Below are 18,181 nucleotides of genomic sequence, written 5' to 3'. Positions count from 1 at the left end.
GTTTTTTTCTTGAGGGGGTACCCCTTCATACAATTCTGTTGTTTTAATGAGGGTTATACAGTCATCAATGCTATCAGTTCCCTACTCCCTTCCCCACCCTCTTTCCCCATATTTCAGGGAACCATTGCTCCTGTTACTGTTTCTGAAGGGTTTTCTATCTTGGCTTTCCTGTAACAAATGATCTTGAATATGCAAATGAACATACACAAATCTAACATGATTGATGAGGTTAAAACAAAAAGACCCAATAATAGTAAGGGGAGGAAATATTCAAGAACTAGAGGATAGTTATGTGGTTCATCAGTGCTATACCATACCCTGGATTTTTCATTGTCTTCTGTGTGACCCTTCTCAGGGGGACTGTCCAATTATCTTATAGGTAGATTTTGGGTCTCCACTTTGTCCATGTTCCTTCACATCAATTTGGTTGCTTGTTTTTTGCACTTCTGATACCTCTTCCCATTGATACCTCATGGTCACACAGGCTGCTGTGCTTCTTCCACGTGGGCTTTGTTGCTTCCCTGCTAGGTGGCCACTTGTTTAACTCCAATCCTTTAGGACCCCAGACGCTATATCTTTTAATAGCTTGGCACCATCAGCTTTCTTCACATTTGCTTATGCACCCATTTTATTTTCAGCAAAGGTGAATATCATATGATGCCGCATTATTAGAACAAACCATTCTTGAACTGAGGTGAGATTTAAGTAAAGGCCCAAAGGCCATCTGCTTCCTAGTTGCATTCAACAGATCACTCTTTAATTACATTCAGACTTGTCAAGAAAACTCTCACTGCCACTAGGTGGGTTCCAACTCATAGCAACCCTACAGGACAGAGTATAGCTGTCACTGTGGGTTTCTGAGACTGCTACTCTTGACTGGCATAGAATTCTCAGCTTCTCCCATGGAGCAGCTGGTGGTTTCAAACTGCTGACCTTTCCGTAAACAGCCCATCTTGTAACCTACTATGCCACCGCGGGCTCCCAGACTGGTCAGGAACCACTTGTCATTTCTGACAATGTTAACAAAGAACTCTGATTTCATCGTTTAATGCACTCTCTTCCCTCTCAATGCAAACTATATGTGGTGCAGAGGATGAAGAATATCCCATTATTCTTCCATGGAACAGCCAGGGGGTCCAAACTGCCAACCTCTTAGTTAGCAGCTAAGTGCTTAAGAACAGAATAAAGGAGATAAATAGGGGATGTCAGAGTTACCCGCTCAAAGCAGTGGCAGCATTCAGACCCTGTGTCATGGCATACTATTGCATTGAGCACCTGAATAGGGCCAGAGATTCACCAGTCTTCTCACTTCCTCTCATTCCTGAGTTACGCAAATTTATTGATGGTATCCCACAGATTAACCAAATCCACAGTCTTTGTTTTGTTGATATGATCTAAGGACTATTCTGTTTATTCCTTGTGTTTTGTCTTATCTGCTTATGGGAATTAGGAAGTCTAATTCACCTGAAAAATTTTCATACTCATATTTTGCTGGGAACTGTCCTGGGTCTAACAGTGGTTAGAACATTCAACTGCTAACCAGAAGGTCAGCAGTTTGAACCACTAACCTCTCCATAGGAGAAAGAAACGGCAGCCTGCTTTCATAACTATTATTGTAGGGTTGTTATGAGTTCGAATTGACTTTCACCAGCAGATGTGGGTACTGAAAATTCAAGGGTGACTGATGCACAGGAAGTACAGTCCCCACCCCAAAGATCTTATTATCCATTCCAGTGGTTATTAAAATAGCATGTGCATCAGAATCATCCAAAACCTTTGCAAATGTCCAGATTCCTCAATTCCATCTCCAGATTTTGTGATTCAGGGTGTATAGGGCAGAGCAGGTAATTTGCACTTCTACTGCAATTCCAGGTGATGCTGTTGATACTGTTCTGGGGACTACACTGAGTCCTAGTCTATAAAGATATTCACTACTTTCTAGCATTGCAATATGTATCATTGCCTATCAAATTTCTTGATAGCATGGGCAATATGAATTGATGAATGCCAATTTTCTATGAACAGGTCCTGAAGAAGAGTTGAATTAGAGTGAATGCCATTTATGTATATGGGGTATCCCCCAAAAATGATTTTTGCCCCAAAGCTATGTATTTAATTTATTTTTGCAAAACAACTTATTACCTTCAAAATACTGTCCATTACACTTAATACATTTGTCAAATCTGTAATTCTATTCTTGGAAACAGTTTTCAAATTCATCTTTGGTTGGCTGACAGTACCTCACTCATTTTTTCCTTACCTCTTGGAAAAGTCATCAAATCACTGTCCTTTCATGTTCCCCTGCTTTCAGGGAAACAAAACTAAGTCATAAGGAATGAGGTCAGTTGAGTCAGGTGTGTGGGCCAACAGAAGCATGCTGTTTTTTGCCAAAAACTGGTGCACTGAGATGGCTGCATGAGCAGGTGCATTGTTATGGTGACAAAACCAGACCCCTGTCTGCCACAAATCAGACCTTTTTTGTCATACACTGTTATATAATCTTTTCAGAACCTCTAAATAGAAAGCTTGATTACAATCTGACCAAATTCTTTATGCGTCAACATGTTCATCCATTCGGGAGGTTGGTGGACATCCGGAATGCAGTTTGTCATCAATCAACACTTCACCTTTTTTGAAATGAGAAAACCACTTGTACACTCAAGTTTTCCCCATAGCGCTGTCCTTGTAAGCTGTGTTCAACACCACAACAGTTTCTGCAGCATTTTTCCTGAGCAGGAAACAAAATTTCACAGCTGCATGCTGCTCTCTTAAATCAGCTATTACAAAAAAAAAAAAACAACCAAAAAACAAAAAACGAGGTTTGAGCCAAACTGGTTTTATGAAAAAATTCACTATGACCAGAGAGAATCTTTCCAGGTGACAGCACTGGGTGCACTAACTCAGAATGAGTTTCTGGATGCCTGCCTAAAAGGAAAAATGCATAATACTGAAGGTCAGCCCAGTAGAGCTTTTTAATGTTTTTTTAAAAAAAATTTGGGGGAGGGTACCTTCTCATATGTTCTAAATACATTCACCTCTAAATCAGTACTTGTTGAATGAATTTGATCAGTTTTTTAAAATAACATTTAAAGAACCTCTCCTTCTCTGAAGGCTCATAGGAACATTCTTAGGAGTGGTGGTTAAATGAGTGACCTTTTATAAGATCCCAAGATCCCTGGTGTTATCAGAAAATTTCTCTATTGATATTTCCTTTATCAAAAATGTGGCTGTGAAAGCTAGTTTGAAACAGCATGGATTCTGTCACATACCTCATGTAGTCTTTCACAGTCATCTGAAGTATTCCTTGTTCATGCAAAACACCTGAAACAACAAAAGGAGGAAGGGAGAGTTCATCTTTCTTGTCTTGTGGAAGATTTTCTCATCTCCCAATGAACCAGCATGGAGTTGATTTCCATGTCCAAGGGCATATAGGCATGAGATACATGGCATGTCTTTTGCAGTGAACAAGACAAAATATAATTAATGGCTGAATTGTGTGACAAGCCCTTGATGAAATGTGGGCCTTGTTCAGTGAAGAAGGAAGTCGGTGACTAATGAAGTAATCAGGAAAGATTGCATTGAGGAAGTGGACCTTGTCTCGGAGCTTTAAGAGTGGGTAGAGCTTGATGGATGGAAAAGATGTATTAATATGAAAGAAGAGAAGTAAGGTGCTTATAGCAAGGGCAAAGCGTAATAATAGGTCTGCTATGATGATGTTTTAGGACTGTTGGGGATGTCTTCTCATGGTACATAAAGCTGGGCACACAGAGGGCAAGAAGCATAAACAATACACAAAAGCTCCATTATTACTGAGAATCTTTCATTCACTCATAGCATATAATAACCTTAAAATTTTTAATAGTTTTATTGGCATGACTCACATAACATACAATGCAATAGTTTAATCACATCAAGAAGAGTGTACAGTCCTCTCCACAATCAGTTTTAGAACAGTTCCTTCATTCTTGTCCTCATCATTAACATCCCCATTTTCATTCAACCCTCTCTCCCATGCCCCAGGGGACCAGTAACCTAAGGGCAGCGGGTGTTGGGGGCAATGAGGATCTATCAACAATGAATACAAGAAGAAAGTATTCTTAAATGGATTGTGATATTGATTGTATGACTCTTCTTAATATGACTGAATGATTAAATTGTATGACATGTGATTTCTATGTCAATAGATCTATTTAAAAAACAAAGTCTTAAGTAGCTATTATTAATCTCCATTCAGTAGGGATAAAACTGGGGCTCACAGAGATTCAATAAATTCCCCAAGACCTGTAGGGTGCCACACCTTATTTTGTTGTTGTTTCTATCTCACACTCCATTGAATACTTTGTTCAAAAGCCAGAAAGACACGTTCCATGTGTATATATATAAATTGGAAAACTATATATAAAAGGCTTTTAATCAAACAAGTCAATGCAATAAAGGGAATATTGAAGATTCATTTGACTTCAAGTGGTGCCAATGACAGATTCCACCATGGCCAATGAGTCTATTGCACTCTGAATGATCCTACAAGACAGAAGAGAGCTGTCCCAACGGGGGTTTCCAAGTATAATCTTTATGGGAGCAGAATAGTCCATCATTCTTCCATGGAGCAGTGGTGAGTTCAAACGGCCACCCTCTTGGTTATCAGCTGAGTGCTTCATCTCTGTACCACCAGCGTCCTGAAGAGTGGATTAGAGGAGATAACCAGGGGATGCCCGAGTGACCCTTTCAAAGCAGTAGCAGATTCAGAGTCCATGTGATGACATACTACTCTCGCAGCACACACCAGCAGAGGGAAAATTTCAGAATGTGGGCAAGTTTCTCCGAAGTTTCATCAGTCTCCTCCCTTCCTCACATTTGTGGTTGACCTAGGTGCAAATGGGTGACTGCTATCCACCTAGGAAGTGTGCCCCCCACAGAATGTGAAAATTTGAAGCATAAGAAAGTTAATATAGATTGAGGGGAAAAATAGAACAAGCTGGAAATGACTGAAGTAAAATGAAAACCCCAAACCACGGCCATCAAGTCGATGCCAACTTCTACCAACACTGTAAGAAAGGGTCAAGCCTCCCCAGTGAGTTTCCCAGATTGTAACCTTCTACAAGAGTAGAAGGCCCTGACTTTCCCCCAGAAACAAGATGAAAGAAGGCTAAAAATAACGAAGCCTCTTCAGTCTAGAGCCAGGGTTCAGAATGCCAGATGTGGGAGTCATAAATAGCAATGCCCATAGTTTCCAGCTGATTTATAAAAGGCTCCGTGATGCTGATAAGTGGAAAAGGTCTCGGAAGATGGAAACTGGAGATATGTCATTGAGATGGGAGTGAAGTGCGTTCTCTAACTAAATGCACAGCTCCTCCTTGGAGAGCCGGAAAGAGATTCAAGGAATGCCTGTCGTAGAAAGCAAATGGAATTATGCCACCAAACCAACCATGGGGATGAAAAACAGACATCGACTTTCAAGGTGTAAATACACAATAAGGCGGGTCTGCTATTCCCCACCCTGCTCCCAAAGCAGACATTATTCATCAATTGCATTGAGTATAGATAGGCTCTCAAATCATCAGTGAAGCCACTAATGAGCTTATTTGGCATCCTTGATTTAGAAATGCATTGTTGTTTTTTTCTATAAAAGCAGAGCATTTTAGAAGTGTGTCTCTTGACTTTAGAAATGGATAGCCTGAAGAAAATAAATACTGCCACCAAAAACATTCCAAGGAGCCACAGCCAAGGATAGTCTACTAAGGTAGTCTCCTCAGTACAAGCAGTTTCCTGATACCTTGTGGGATTTCTTACAGTTCCCATGCAATAGCTGCTGACAATGTTCCTGTGTGTTAAGATAAAATATTTGATTCAAACTCATTCACCACCTCAGTAAGGAACTTGAAAATAAAACTGCAATCTTTATTCTTCCCTTGAACCAGTACATTCAAAAGTTCAGGTTTTGTAGCGGAACTCTGCAACTACATGAAATCTTTGCAAGGTTTTAATAATGTAAATAGAATTTTTTAAAGTAGGAGGCGTTTTGGATAAAGTAGTCTCTCATTTAGTTTTTTTTCCCTCTTTTCTATAGCCCGCTACTGTCAATTGATTGAAGGTGTTACATGAGACAAAACCTATTTGCCACCTTAATAATCATGTTATAGATGCAAGCACAGAATGCTCTCTGGCAAACACATTAATAATAATGATGTTTATAATAATGACTTCGTAGCAGGATGAAATAAGTAATAAGCTGCCTAAAATGGAAGGTAAAGTGAATATCATCACTTTAAGTAAACTTTTCCCCACCACCATCTCCATCTTCCACATTGTTTACGCCGAGCTCTGTTTATACCGGAGAATTCTGAAGAGTTTCTGAGTCTCTGAGTTTCCTCTCTCCTAAGACATCCCATGGTTCTAGGACAGTCAGTTGCATATTCTCCCAGTAGCAGCACTCTTGCCCTTGCTTCAGTCTCTTTTGGTTGTTACTGCTTTGAGTGTAAATGAATGCATATCATCTGACTCAAAACTGATACAGTGGTCACAGTGAATTATCTAAACAGAGGAAATGATTGATTTTAAATCTTGATGAGATTTTTAGATACAGATAGCTCAGTTTTGACAGTTTTTAAAAATCCTAGCCCTGAAGGAAGTCTAGCCATCCCCACACATATGGAGTCTGTCACCACGGGCATATTCATGGGATTCTAGTGCCCACAATCCATGAACCGTACTCTCAGCCCTGCCCTCGCTATCCAGGAGCAATGTGGTTACCAGGAAACCTCTCAGAGTGGCCTCAGGTGGCCTCTGAGAATAAAAGTCCCTAAGGATCCTGCATTTTCTCAGGAGTGTACAAAAGGGGTCAGGCTAGGTCACAATAAAGGATGTTCTAATATGATGGCACAATTTCAGTAGCAGCTTCTTACTTTTCCCTTGACACAGCTTCCTCTGCGGCATGTCATCACTGACAACGGAGGTGGGAGAGGTGGGGATGTTGGCCACATGCACCACAGAATGCTGGCATCCCTGGGTGGTACAAACTGTTCTGATGCTCTGCTGCTAGGCTACCCAGAGGGCCTTTCAAGAAAGGCTTGGCAATCTACTTCCCCAAATCAGCCATTGAGACCCTGGTGGGGCACATTTGTACTCTGAGGTCCCCATAAGTTGGACCAACTCAACGACTAGTACTGGTGCCTCCGAGGCCCTCCCTCATCACAGATGTTATATCCTATATTCAGCTCCTTCATTTATTCTTCTTGATCTTATTTAAATGACAACTCCCTATCTAGACCCAACACAGTTAGACATATAGACTTCTCTTTGGCCAAGCTTAGATCCTGTGAGACATCTTTTAACTTACAGACGAACCTGATTTATAAAATGATTAACGACTGATCCATTTTGCTACATAAATGCCATTCTGCATTCCCTCGTTCCTGGTAGGCACAGTGGTATTTTCACTGCATGAAATGAGTGTTTGGGAGCCAGGCATGGTGCACACAGTTAAGAACTCAACTAACAACTAGCCAAAAGGTGGGTGGTCCAAACTTACCCAGAGACGTCTTAATATAGCCTGCTGATCTGCTTCCGAAAGCCCACAGCTGTGACAAGCCCACGGAGCACAGTTTCAGTCCCCAGGAATCGAAATAGACTCGGGTATTCACTTGATGTTGCAGAAGCGGCTCTAGGTCTTTCCAGCATTTGGACCCAGAGAACTAAGGTTCCCACACAAAATCCAAACCCAGAATCCAGTGCCACCGCATGGATTCTGCAGTGTGGCATTATCATTATTTGTCTGCTGGAGGGTTGATGTTGTTGTTTCCTCTTTGGGTTATTTCTGAGGTAAACTCTCTGGAGCCAAAGGCAAGATGGCTGGGATCTAGCTTGAGCTAGATCCTTTGCTTTTTGCTTTCCTTTGCTTGTTGCTGGTGGCTCAAGTTGTCAGCTCTCACAGGCACGGAGATTCATAGACAGCCCCACACTTTCAGGGACATACCACCCAGTTCTCTCTAGGGAAGCCGTGGCCTGGACCAGTGTGCTCTTGGGTTTCCTACCCACTCATTGCCACTGAGTTGATTCTGACTCACAGAGACCCTGTAGGACAGAGTAGAACTGTCCTTGTGGGTATACAAGACTATAGCTCTTCATGGGATCAGAAAACCTTATCTTGCTCTCAGGGAGCAGCTGGCGGTTTTGAACTGCTGACTTTGTGGTTAGCAGCCCAACTGGTTACCCATTATGCTATTAGATCATACTTATCCTGGCTGCCTCACTCATGAGGGGTTACCTGCCTGGCCATTGAAAATGTTTGAGTTCATTAGCTCTGTACGGATGTCAAGTCCAGAGAATGCCCTAAAAGGGGCAAACAAACTGTTCCCATGACCCAATTTCTCCAAGCGTTGACAGGCATCAGTTGGTCTTGATGGGGCGGTGTCAGGTAGAAGGTGGGAACTTTACAGACTTACTTGTATTCTGCAAGAAGCACTGCTCCCTGAAACAATTACTGAACTCACGGTCACCAATGAGAGAGACCCTATAAGACACAGAATTGCTCCATGAAGTATCCCAGCTGTAAACCATCAAAGGAGCAGCAGCCTCTTCTCTCTCCCTCATTGATGCTGGTGGGCTTGAATGTCTGGCCTGCTGATTAGCAGCCTAATGCTTAACCCACAGAATCACTAAAATGCTTTTCTGCTCCCTAACCCCCTCCAAAAACCAGACAAATCAAACTCACTACCACTGAGGCGATTCCAGCTCTTAGTGACCTTATGGGACAGAGTAGAACTGCCCCTGTGGATTTCAGAGATTGTAACTCTCTTTAGGAGTAGAAAGCCTTATCTTTCTCCCTTGGAGCAGCTGGTGGTTTTGAACTGCTGACTCTAGTTAGCAGCCCAGTGTGTAACTACCACTCAACCAAGGTTCTGCTCTGTTCCCTATGCTCCCTTTAATTGCACACTGGCTGCTCTAGTTGCTGATTATATATATATATATATTTTCCTTCCTCAATAGCTTTTGAAAACCAGATTTAACTCTTGAAAACTGTATTGTATTTCACTCTCTAAAACTGTGCATTGTGTTTTTCCTAAGGCCTCAAACCAGTTGCCATCACATTGACTTAGACTCAATGGCAACCCCCTGTGACAGAGAACAGAGTTGTCGGTGGTTGTTTTTTTAAAGGCTGATTTTTTTTTTAACGAAATGGATCATTATGTCTTTCTTCTGAGACATGCCTGGGTTGACTTGAACCTCCAACCTTTCAGCGGCCTTTAACTATTTGCACTACTCAGGGGTTGCTTCTGAGACCCAGCTCCTATGCAACACACAACATACAGACAGACAGGAGCCCGTCGGTTGCTGCTGAGTGGATTCTGACTTCTTGTGTCCAAGGAAGACTGCACATCGTAGAGTGTCGAAGGCCATGGCCTTTAGGAAGCAGATTACCAGCCCCGTCTGCGGAAGCACCTCTGGCTGGGTCAGAAGCACCAACCTTCTGTTAACCGTCTCCTGCTTAACCATTTGCAGGATCCCTGAAGGCCAAAGTAAACATGGTTCAACTCATAGCAATTCCATAGGGCAGAGTAGTGCTGCCCCATGAGGTTTCTGAGGCTGTAAATCTATTCAGAAGCAGGCTGCTACATCTTTTTCCTTCAGAGCAGCTAGTTTAGCAACCTTTCCATTCATATCTGAGTGCTTTAACCACTGTGCCACCAGGGCTCATAAGGTCCTCCTGAGACCTTACTATCCCCAAGTTGCCTAAGAGTTGATCTGAAGGAGATTTGAAATGAGGGGGTTCATTCTCCTGTTCTACTTACTACATCCTATTCCCTGGGTTAAAATGCCAGCGCTGATTCCCTTTTCTATACTCGAGCCCCCAGTCAGCTTCCCTACTGCTAGGCGGACTTCTGCCATCTGAAGCAGCAGACACCACACTTAACCCTGCAAAATGTATTACTGGCGAAGATGTAGCTAGATGTGCAGAAGGCACTAATTAGCACCTCTATTGGCTTAGAAAACATTTTTTATTTTGGTTTTCCTAAGCATTTCTGACTGATTCATGGAAGACATTTGGTTCTTTGGAATATCGGCCAATAGACTAATCAAATTACATTTTCACAGGGCTCTAAAATAATAGCATTTTGCAGCTTTCTGTAGATTTAACTCCTACATGACCAGGACACTTAGTGGCAACAATCAGCAGTGCCTCTTTCTGTAAGTTATGGATGCGTCTGATAAAATAGACTACCTACATTCTTTATGACATCTACATTCAAAATCTTAAAGCGAGCTGTAATGTTTGGCTCTTTATCACTCATGGAGCTATTCATTTTCATATGCATTCAGCGTCTCTCTCTTTCACTGCTTCCCCTGCCCAAGCCCCTGATCACCTCAAGCAAACGCGGGTACCTTCTTCCCATGGACAACTCAACGCTGGAGTCAGTCATTCCTTGGCTCCAACACTGTATGCAACAGCTTACAATGAACAACAACAAAACCAACCCAAAACAAATAAGCAAAAAAGCACTGCCATACCATTGACTCTGGTTCATAGCGAAACACCTCATAGGATTTCCGAGACTGTAAATTTTTAAGAGAGCCCCATCTTTTTCCCACGCAGAAACTAGTCGGTTTAAACCATCCACTTTGCAGTCAGCAGTCTAGCACTCACTGAACTTCCTCATCATGGCTTCTGAACAGTGTGGTTGTTGTGGTTAGGGACCAGTGAGTCCATTCAACTCATCATGATCTGTGTGCAAGCAAAGGCCACGTTGCCAGCTCTTGCACCACCTTCACAACTGTTCTTCAGCTGGAGCCCATTGTTGTGAGCACTGTGTCAATCTATCTTGTTAGGACTCTCCCTCATTCTTCTCCCCCTCTACTTTACCAACCATGATGTCATTTTCTAAGGGCTGATCTCTCCTGACAACATATCCAAAATACATGAGCTGAAGACTTGCCATCCTTGACTCTCAAGAGCATTCTGGCAGTACTGCTTGTAAGATATGTTTTGTTTGGGCTTTTGGTAGTCCATAGTACTTACAATATTCTTCGCCAACACCATAATTCAAATGATCAATTCTCACCAGTCTTTCTTATTCAATGTCTAACTTCCACATGCGTATGAGGTGATTGAAATACCATGGCTCAGGTGGGAGGCAGCTTAGTCCTCAAAGTAACAGCCTTATCTTTCAATACTTTTAAGAAGTTTTGTGCAACACCCTTTTTTCAATTCTCTCCAAAGCTATACCTAATGACGTTCTCACCAATTACCCACGACCTTGATTCCAGAACAAAGATATGATTTCAAAATTCTACTCAGCCCACACCATGGTTGAAATGACTTGTTCATGTGATATGCTTTGGCATGAGATGCTACACCCTCACTACCCCAGTCCTCTGACTTCCAGGGCGATTCCCTCTCAGCTGGCCAGATTTAATTTAGCAACAACAAAAGTTCTACCATTACTTCTTATGAAATGACTTTTCTGTTTCGGTTATCCTTCATCTGTTTTCTTGCACAGATTTATTTTTCCTTCTCAGACTGTGCCTTTGTTCAAGCTCCTGTTGCTTTCCCCCTTGACTCGTTCCGATCTATATTCTTTTGTCATTGCCCAATACAGGGCCTCCTTGTGGTGGTTTCCCAACCTGGCTAGATAGTCTTCATCATGAGCCAGGGTGACTCAGATCTTTTGATGGATAATTCTTGCCCCAGTTGAGTCTCCAAATTTGTTAATGAGATAGACCCCATTCATGATAATATGAGGTAGCATCAACTAAGGGTCACATGGGAAGGGCACAGGTTGGGTGTCAATTAAAAAAAACCATGACAACACAACAAATCCACTGCCTACCAGTTGATTCTGATGGATGGAGAACGCTCTGTGCTATGGCATACACCCATGCTCCATAGGGTTTCTTGGCTGTAATCTTTACAGAAGCAGATCCCGGGGCCATTCTTCCATGACATTCTTGGTGGGTTTGAACTGCCAACCTTCAGATTAGTGGATTAGCGCAAACCATTTAGAGCACCCAGGAACCGAAATGATGTTCCCAAATCACACCACACCCACTGCCCTTGAGTGGATCCTGACAATGTGACCATGGCCCAATCGAGTTTCCAAGGCTACCCATTTTCATGGAGCCAGGTTGTCCCATGTCCCTCCTCTGGAGTGGCTGATGGGTTCGGATATGAGCACTTAACTACCGAAGCAGCAGGGGTCCTTTAAGGGATTCTCTGTCTCTCTCTGCCATGGAGGTGGTGCCAACCCATAGGGCCCCTACAGGAAAGGGTAGAACTGTCTCAGTAAGTTTATGAATCTGTAACTCTTTACGAGTGTAGAAAGCCCCATCCTTCTCCCGAGGAGCAGCTGATGGTTTGGTACTGCTGACCTTGTGGGTCAGCACCCAGTGCATAACCACTACACCTCCAGCCCTGGCAGGCTGGTGAAATCAGTGTCGGACTGCTGATCACAAAGGTGGTGTGAGAAAGAGGAAGCTGTCCCCATAAAGATTCACAGTCTCAAAAACCTTTATAGTACTTTTTAAGCTTTGGGATTGACACAATGGTAATGGGTGTTCTTTTTCGTTACTGGTGTTCAAACGAGAAATGGCTTATTTGTGCTGGACAAGTCAGGGAAGATCCTGCAGAGAGGCTGGGACTTGGGCTGGAGTGCCAAAGGAAGCTTACAGGAGAACAGAACAGGAAAACGCCGTAAGGCAGGAAGAGTTGGATGAAGAAAGATCAGGAAGTAGGAATGTAATGAGTAGCGGTCTTGTAGAAGAGCTGGTGCAAGTTACATCCTCAGATAATAACGGGCCTGGAAATTCACAATGACATTTTTGGGAACAGAAGCTTTATGTTCTTCATTAAAAAAAATCTCCGCTCAGCACAGTTGCTGGCTCTGAATTCCTGCCTTTGACAAGCATTATGGGGACACTTATTATGTCTAGTTGGATTTATTTGATCCTTTTCTTACACGAGAGATCACAAATTTGATTGTTTGATTTGTATGTTTATATTATGTAGTATATTATTTTTTAAAGGATCTACGTTCACTCTTTTGGGATCTCTCTGGGGTGCAGAGAAGGAATCTCTAAAATCAAAGGCAGATGATTCACCACTCATCAAGTAGTCAATGAGCATAAGCACATATCTGACCCAAACTACCTCATCGCTAGAGTTAGACGTAATTTGCTTAAGATATAATCGGATACAGATTAGACATAATTAGTTGACTGAACGAATTAGTTAGTTCTAGTTTTCTCACCTGCAATCATGACTTTAGTGTTTTGCTAAACAAGTGCATATTGTATAACCTACATGTTGGAACAGGTTCTAGGTGTATCCATGGGGAAAGTACTGATGTTTCCTTTGTTCCCCAGGATAGGGGATGAGGCTATCCTCTGCAGGTTTTCTTATAGAGGGCTCCCGGATGGTGCTGGGATGAAGAAAGAATCAGCCGGCGTGGGAGAGATACCCTAACAGTCTCATTCCTCTGGTCCTGTTGGCCCCATCTGTGAACCAAATGAGGCTCTATTGTGTTTGTGGTTATAGGACAGTTATTGAACTTGGTTGAGCCCAAACCTTGAATGGAACATTCTTTCCTGTGTAGTTGGTGTTCACTCAGAGGAATTAATCTGTTTCTTAAAGATAAAGATCAACGGGGGTGACCAGCCTCAGAATGAATTCCGGTAGTACTGGTTCAATCTGCCCACTACCATTGAGTGATTCCACCACCAGTGGCTCCTTCCGTATCGGACAGAGGAGAACTACTCCTTAGTGTTTCAAACTTACAGACTAAAGGGAGCAGATAGCTTTACCTTTCTCCTATGGAGTAGCTGGTAGATTTATACGGCTGACCTCATGGCTGGTCACCCAATGCTTAGCCCATAGTGACATCAAAGATCCTTATTGGACTCCATAGGTCCTATCAAAAGCCATGCCCATCCAGAATCTCAGGATGCAACCTTCTTTGAAAATAGAGTTTTTGCAAATATAATTAGCTACAAAGGAGGTCATAATTAGGGGTCTCACTAAATCTAGTTATTGGTGTCTTTGGGAGAAGAGGGACGGACACAAAGATCTACACGGGGAGAAGACAGAGCAGGGACAGGGATGCAGCTACAAGACCAGAAACTCCCAGCATTGCCAACGACCCCCAGGAATTGGAAGAGACAAGGGACACTTCTTCCACTCAGCCTTCTGGAGAGACCAGGACACTGCCAACATCTTGATTTCAGACTTCTAGTCTTCAGACAGCGAGGCATAAACACTGTTTCAAGCCACTAAATATGTGTTATGGCAGCTGTAGGAGATGAATATACCACTCTACATAGTCTCAGAATTTTATAGGACTGGATAGAATCATTTTTTATTTCCATAAATAAAAGACCCAAACCAAAAAGAATCCCTCACTGTCATTGTGACATGGAAACCCTAGAGGGCAGAGTAGGGCTCCCTGCTGTGGGTTTCTGAGACTAAATGTTTACTGGAATATAAGTCTCATCTCCAGTCCCGTGGCTGGTGGTTTCAAACTACTGACCTTGTGGTTAGCAGCCCAATGAGTCATGCACTATGCTACCGCACAGTTGTCTTCTTCTTCTCATTAGCAAGGTTACCAAGGCTTGGCCGCCATACTTCCCAGACCTCACAGAATGCCTGGGCTTCATGTTCCCCCTCCTGCCTCCCACCAGCTGTAACCACAAACCACGGCATTTGGCCATTCTGTGCCCCAGGTCCTTCACCTGCAAAACAACCTTGAGAAGCAGCCTCGCCACTCCACAGGTTGCCGAGCTCAAAATATGATAGATGAGAAAGGGCCTTGGAAAAAGCAAAGGCTCAATTAAGCCTGTAAGAAGCTATTTCATTATTATTAACAACCCGGCAAAATGAAGCTGTCCATTCCTGATCTCAGAGCAACGGTCATCAGCTCTATTCCCTTAGGGTCTTTACCTCATGTCTGAGCCTCCGCAGTTCACTGACTGAACTCCCAGGACGAAGGCCGTGATTGGACTTTAATTCCTAGGGAGTAGAGATTTGCATACAGATCCTGATGACACTGGCATCAGTTCCAGGCTCGTATCATGACATTGGCAATTAAGATGTGAAACGTCCCCCGTTTTTATTTCTTAAATTCTTACCTTTGTTTATGCTGGACATATTATTAAATCAACACTCAACCCCTGTGCCAGTCAGTCAATTCTGTAACTGGATTGACCCTATAGAGGGTTCCCAAAGCTCTTTCAATCTTTAAGGAAGTAGACAGCAGATGGTGGTTTCGAACTATTGATCTTTCAGATCACAGCCCAAAGGGTAACCACCAGGGCTCCTCAAGGGGTCTTAATGTCTATGAAATATTTTCTTCTATTTTATAAAAGTAAAAATAATGATACTTGTAATTAGGTTTCTCTTTCTTTTTACACCAGATTTTGTATCTTTTTACGTCAAATTGTCTTTTCAAATTTCAGCGAAGCACATGTGATACATTTGCTGTCTCAGAAATGCTCGTGCTGTTTGCTGTTGAATTCAGTCTTTGGTTATGACTGAGAATGAATGTATCATTAGGAGGAGAGGAGTGATGGTGATTTTGAGACTAAAGAATGGAAAGTCACTACATTTTGATATAAAATTACAATAGAATCTGAGGAACAAATGAAACCATTAAAAGTAAACTATTTAAAAATAAAGCAATTTGATCATGCCTCTCATAGAACCAATCGAGTCTCCTGCCAGTCTGAATTGCCTGAAGACTTAGACAGAGTTGTTTTGTCTGGACCCTGACCTGCCCATGGGTAAATTTTCCTCCTGGGACTCCATCATTTATATGAAAGGAAGGAGTTGAGTTGAAAGGATTCTTTGGAAGCCGTGTTCAGTTTGAGAAGACATTCAGACAGACATTTCAGTGTATCCCCCACTAAGATCTACTTGCAGAAGCTTCTTGTCTTACCAATGTGGTCAATGTCCTGCTGACCATCTTCATTTACAGGGGCCCTACAAAGAAACAAAACCATTGAGAGTCAGACAAGGTATGGCGATCGACTATAACAAGTTTCCCTTTACATAACAGTTAAAGGCAAATGCAGAGCTCGGCTTCATTAAGAAAGGACTTTTGGAAACCAGTGAATCATCAGGGTCTAAAATGACATCCTGTTCTTTTAAACTGACGTGCAGCTTTTTCAGTAGTCCAGTCATCACTGGAGCTCCCATTAAAAAATAAATCTCTGTGAACTTCACTTGTCCCCACCAAGGTTGCTCGCATTGTTTCATAGATCTTGCCAAGAGACGAACCATAGCCAAGATTGGGACTGACGACCAGAAGATCAATGTATCTTTAAAGCAAGGTTGTTAGCAAGACACGACTCCCCCAAAGGATTTATCAGGAGGGAGAACTATCAGGAGGAAACGGGAGAGGGACCTTGTCCGCACAAATTATTTCAAATTATTTCAGAAGGGCACAAAGAGGCACTCACAAGAATCCAGAGTCGAGCCACTGCTGAATGCTTTCTTGTTTGACGTCTTCTACAAATGTGAAAGAAACAGCCGTGAGCCGGCCGGCACAGGAACAGCAAAACCTACTTGACCTGATCATTGTGTCACCACTCAACAACTCTATTCCCTACATGTTTAGCTCCTGGTTGCTGTAAGCAAGTTTGTTCCCCTCCACACACACACCCCCAACTCCCCTACACCCACAGCAAAACCTCCTGCTTTCCATAATCATCTTTTCCTGGGATTTCAGGGTAAACTTGCCAAGAGATGGTAAGTTTTTCTTTCTTTTTGGTGAAAGAAAATGTGAAAGGGAAGACAAATAAATCACAGCGGAACAAGGGATGCTAGAGTAATTTTGAAATTACCTGGCATGAATAGGCAGGGTGAAACAGCATAGGAGACTTTTGTCTTTTTCTTGTTGCATATAAATCACCACGGAGCCTCTCCTTATTGAATCACGACATTTACCTAAGGCAGGCAGCCAGCAATGTTTATTTGTAAGGAGGTCTCTGCCAGGTTAGGAACCAAATTTGCATTCGTTCCAGGGATAAATTGCACTGAAGTCCCAGGGTTGCCAAAGGCACCCTGTGTTATAAAGACACCAAGTTTTTAAGGTGGGTTTTTTTCCCACTGGCTTAACAGATCGTCCACCAGCAAAAAGGAGATGAAAGCCAGGTTCCTTGCTTTAAAAAATTTTTTTTTATCTGGTTGGCCACAGGCTACTCTGGACCAGTTTTCTTTGACTTTATCCTAGCAAACAAGGAGGCAGTAGACACACCTCCTCCCGGGGTGTCAGGTGAACTGGAAAGGCTATAGCCATTGCCATCTGGCTGTTTCTGACTCAGTCTTTCTCCTGTGGGGTGGCTAGTGGTTTTAAACTGCTGACCATGCGGTTAGTAGTCTACCACGTAACCATATGCCACCAGGGTTCCCATCAGGCAGCATCACAAAGTGGGTTCAAATGGCCAACCTTCACCCATAGGCTCCTGTGGATGTGGGTGACTCTTGTTCTCCAACTGAAGTACTGTCAAGGGGTAAAATGAATTGGGTAGTACATACAGAGGTAAAACCAACCATCAGTGATTCACGTATTGCACATAATGGGGTAGAAGGGAAGAAGCAATTTTGTTCTTACTACTCTTTGAATTATTAAAATAATTGTCAAACTGCAAGTATTTATTTGAATTTAAAATATATATTTTTTGTTTGATGACCTTAAAGAAGCCTCATGCCTCAGGCCAGAACCACAGATGGATTCAGAGTTTGGGGAGGGTGGTGGGATTCAAGATGAGGGGGTGTTGGAGAGGTAAGAAAGCAGAGGGAGTCATAAGTCGGTTTGTGTCCATCAGGAGGATTTGAGTTCTGAGTGTCTGTGTGGTAAATCAGAGGTGTCTGCTTCACGGAGGTTTCTGCTATCATGCCAGAAATACTGGTCCCCCTCAAAGCCAAGTCATCTCCCCACCTCATTTGCCTCCAGCTGCTGAATTCTACTTACACACAACCCTTCAAATTGCTCTTACCATGCCTGGGGTTGGTGCAACCTTTTTCTAAGCCAGGAGGCAGCTGCTCATCCAGGGGCATCCATGCCCTCTTGGTGGACTTCAGGATCTTTCTCCTGCTCTTTTCCTGCCATCCTTGGGGATTGTCAGAAGCAGGCCACTTCTCAGCCATCATAAGAGAGTCATCCAGCAAACTAGAACACACACACACACACACACA

The 18,181-nt window shown here is 42.8% G+C and overlaps 1 protein-coding gene across 1 annotated transcript in view; it reads right to left on the bottom strand.

Moving 5' to 3' along the window:
* Positions 1-18,181, bottom strand: part of ITPRID1 (ITPR interacting domain containing 1) — a 201,061-nt gene that overhangs the window by 138,902 nt on the left and 43,978 nt on the right. Inside the window, exons 2-5 of the mRNA XM_045288665.1 lie at positions 17,983-18,155; positions 16,444-16,492; positions 15,921-15,964; positions 3,270-3,321 (exon numbers count right to left, since the gene is read on the bottom strand). Coding sequence (XP_045144600.1) covers positions 3,270-3,321; positions 15,921-15,964; positions 16,444-16,492; positions 17,983-18,136 — 299 coding nt within the window. The 5' untranslated portion in view covers positions 18,137-18,155. The remainder of the gene's footprint in view (positions 1-3,269; positions 3,322-15,920; positions 15,965-16,443; positions 16,493-17,982; positions 18,156-18,181) is intronic.

The sequence above is a fragment of the Echinops telfairi genome, unplaced genomic scaffold (genome assembly GCF_000313985.2).
Source record: "Echinops telfairi isolate 266 unplaced genomic scaffold, ASM31398v2 ScPeMD7_23;HRSCAF=83, whole genome shotgun sequence".
In the NCBI taxonomy this organism is placed as follows: Eukaryota; Metazoa; Chordata; class Mammalia; order Afrosoricida; family Tenrecidae; genus Echinops; species Echinops telfairi.
Note: the sequence above shows the minus strand (reverse complement) of the source record. Positions and strands in the feature narration are given on the sequence as shown.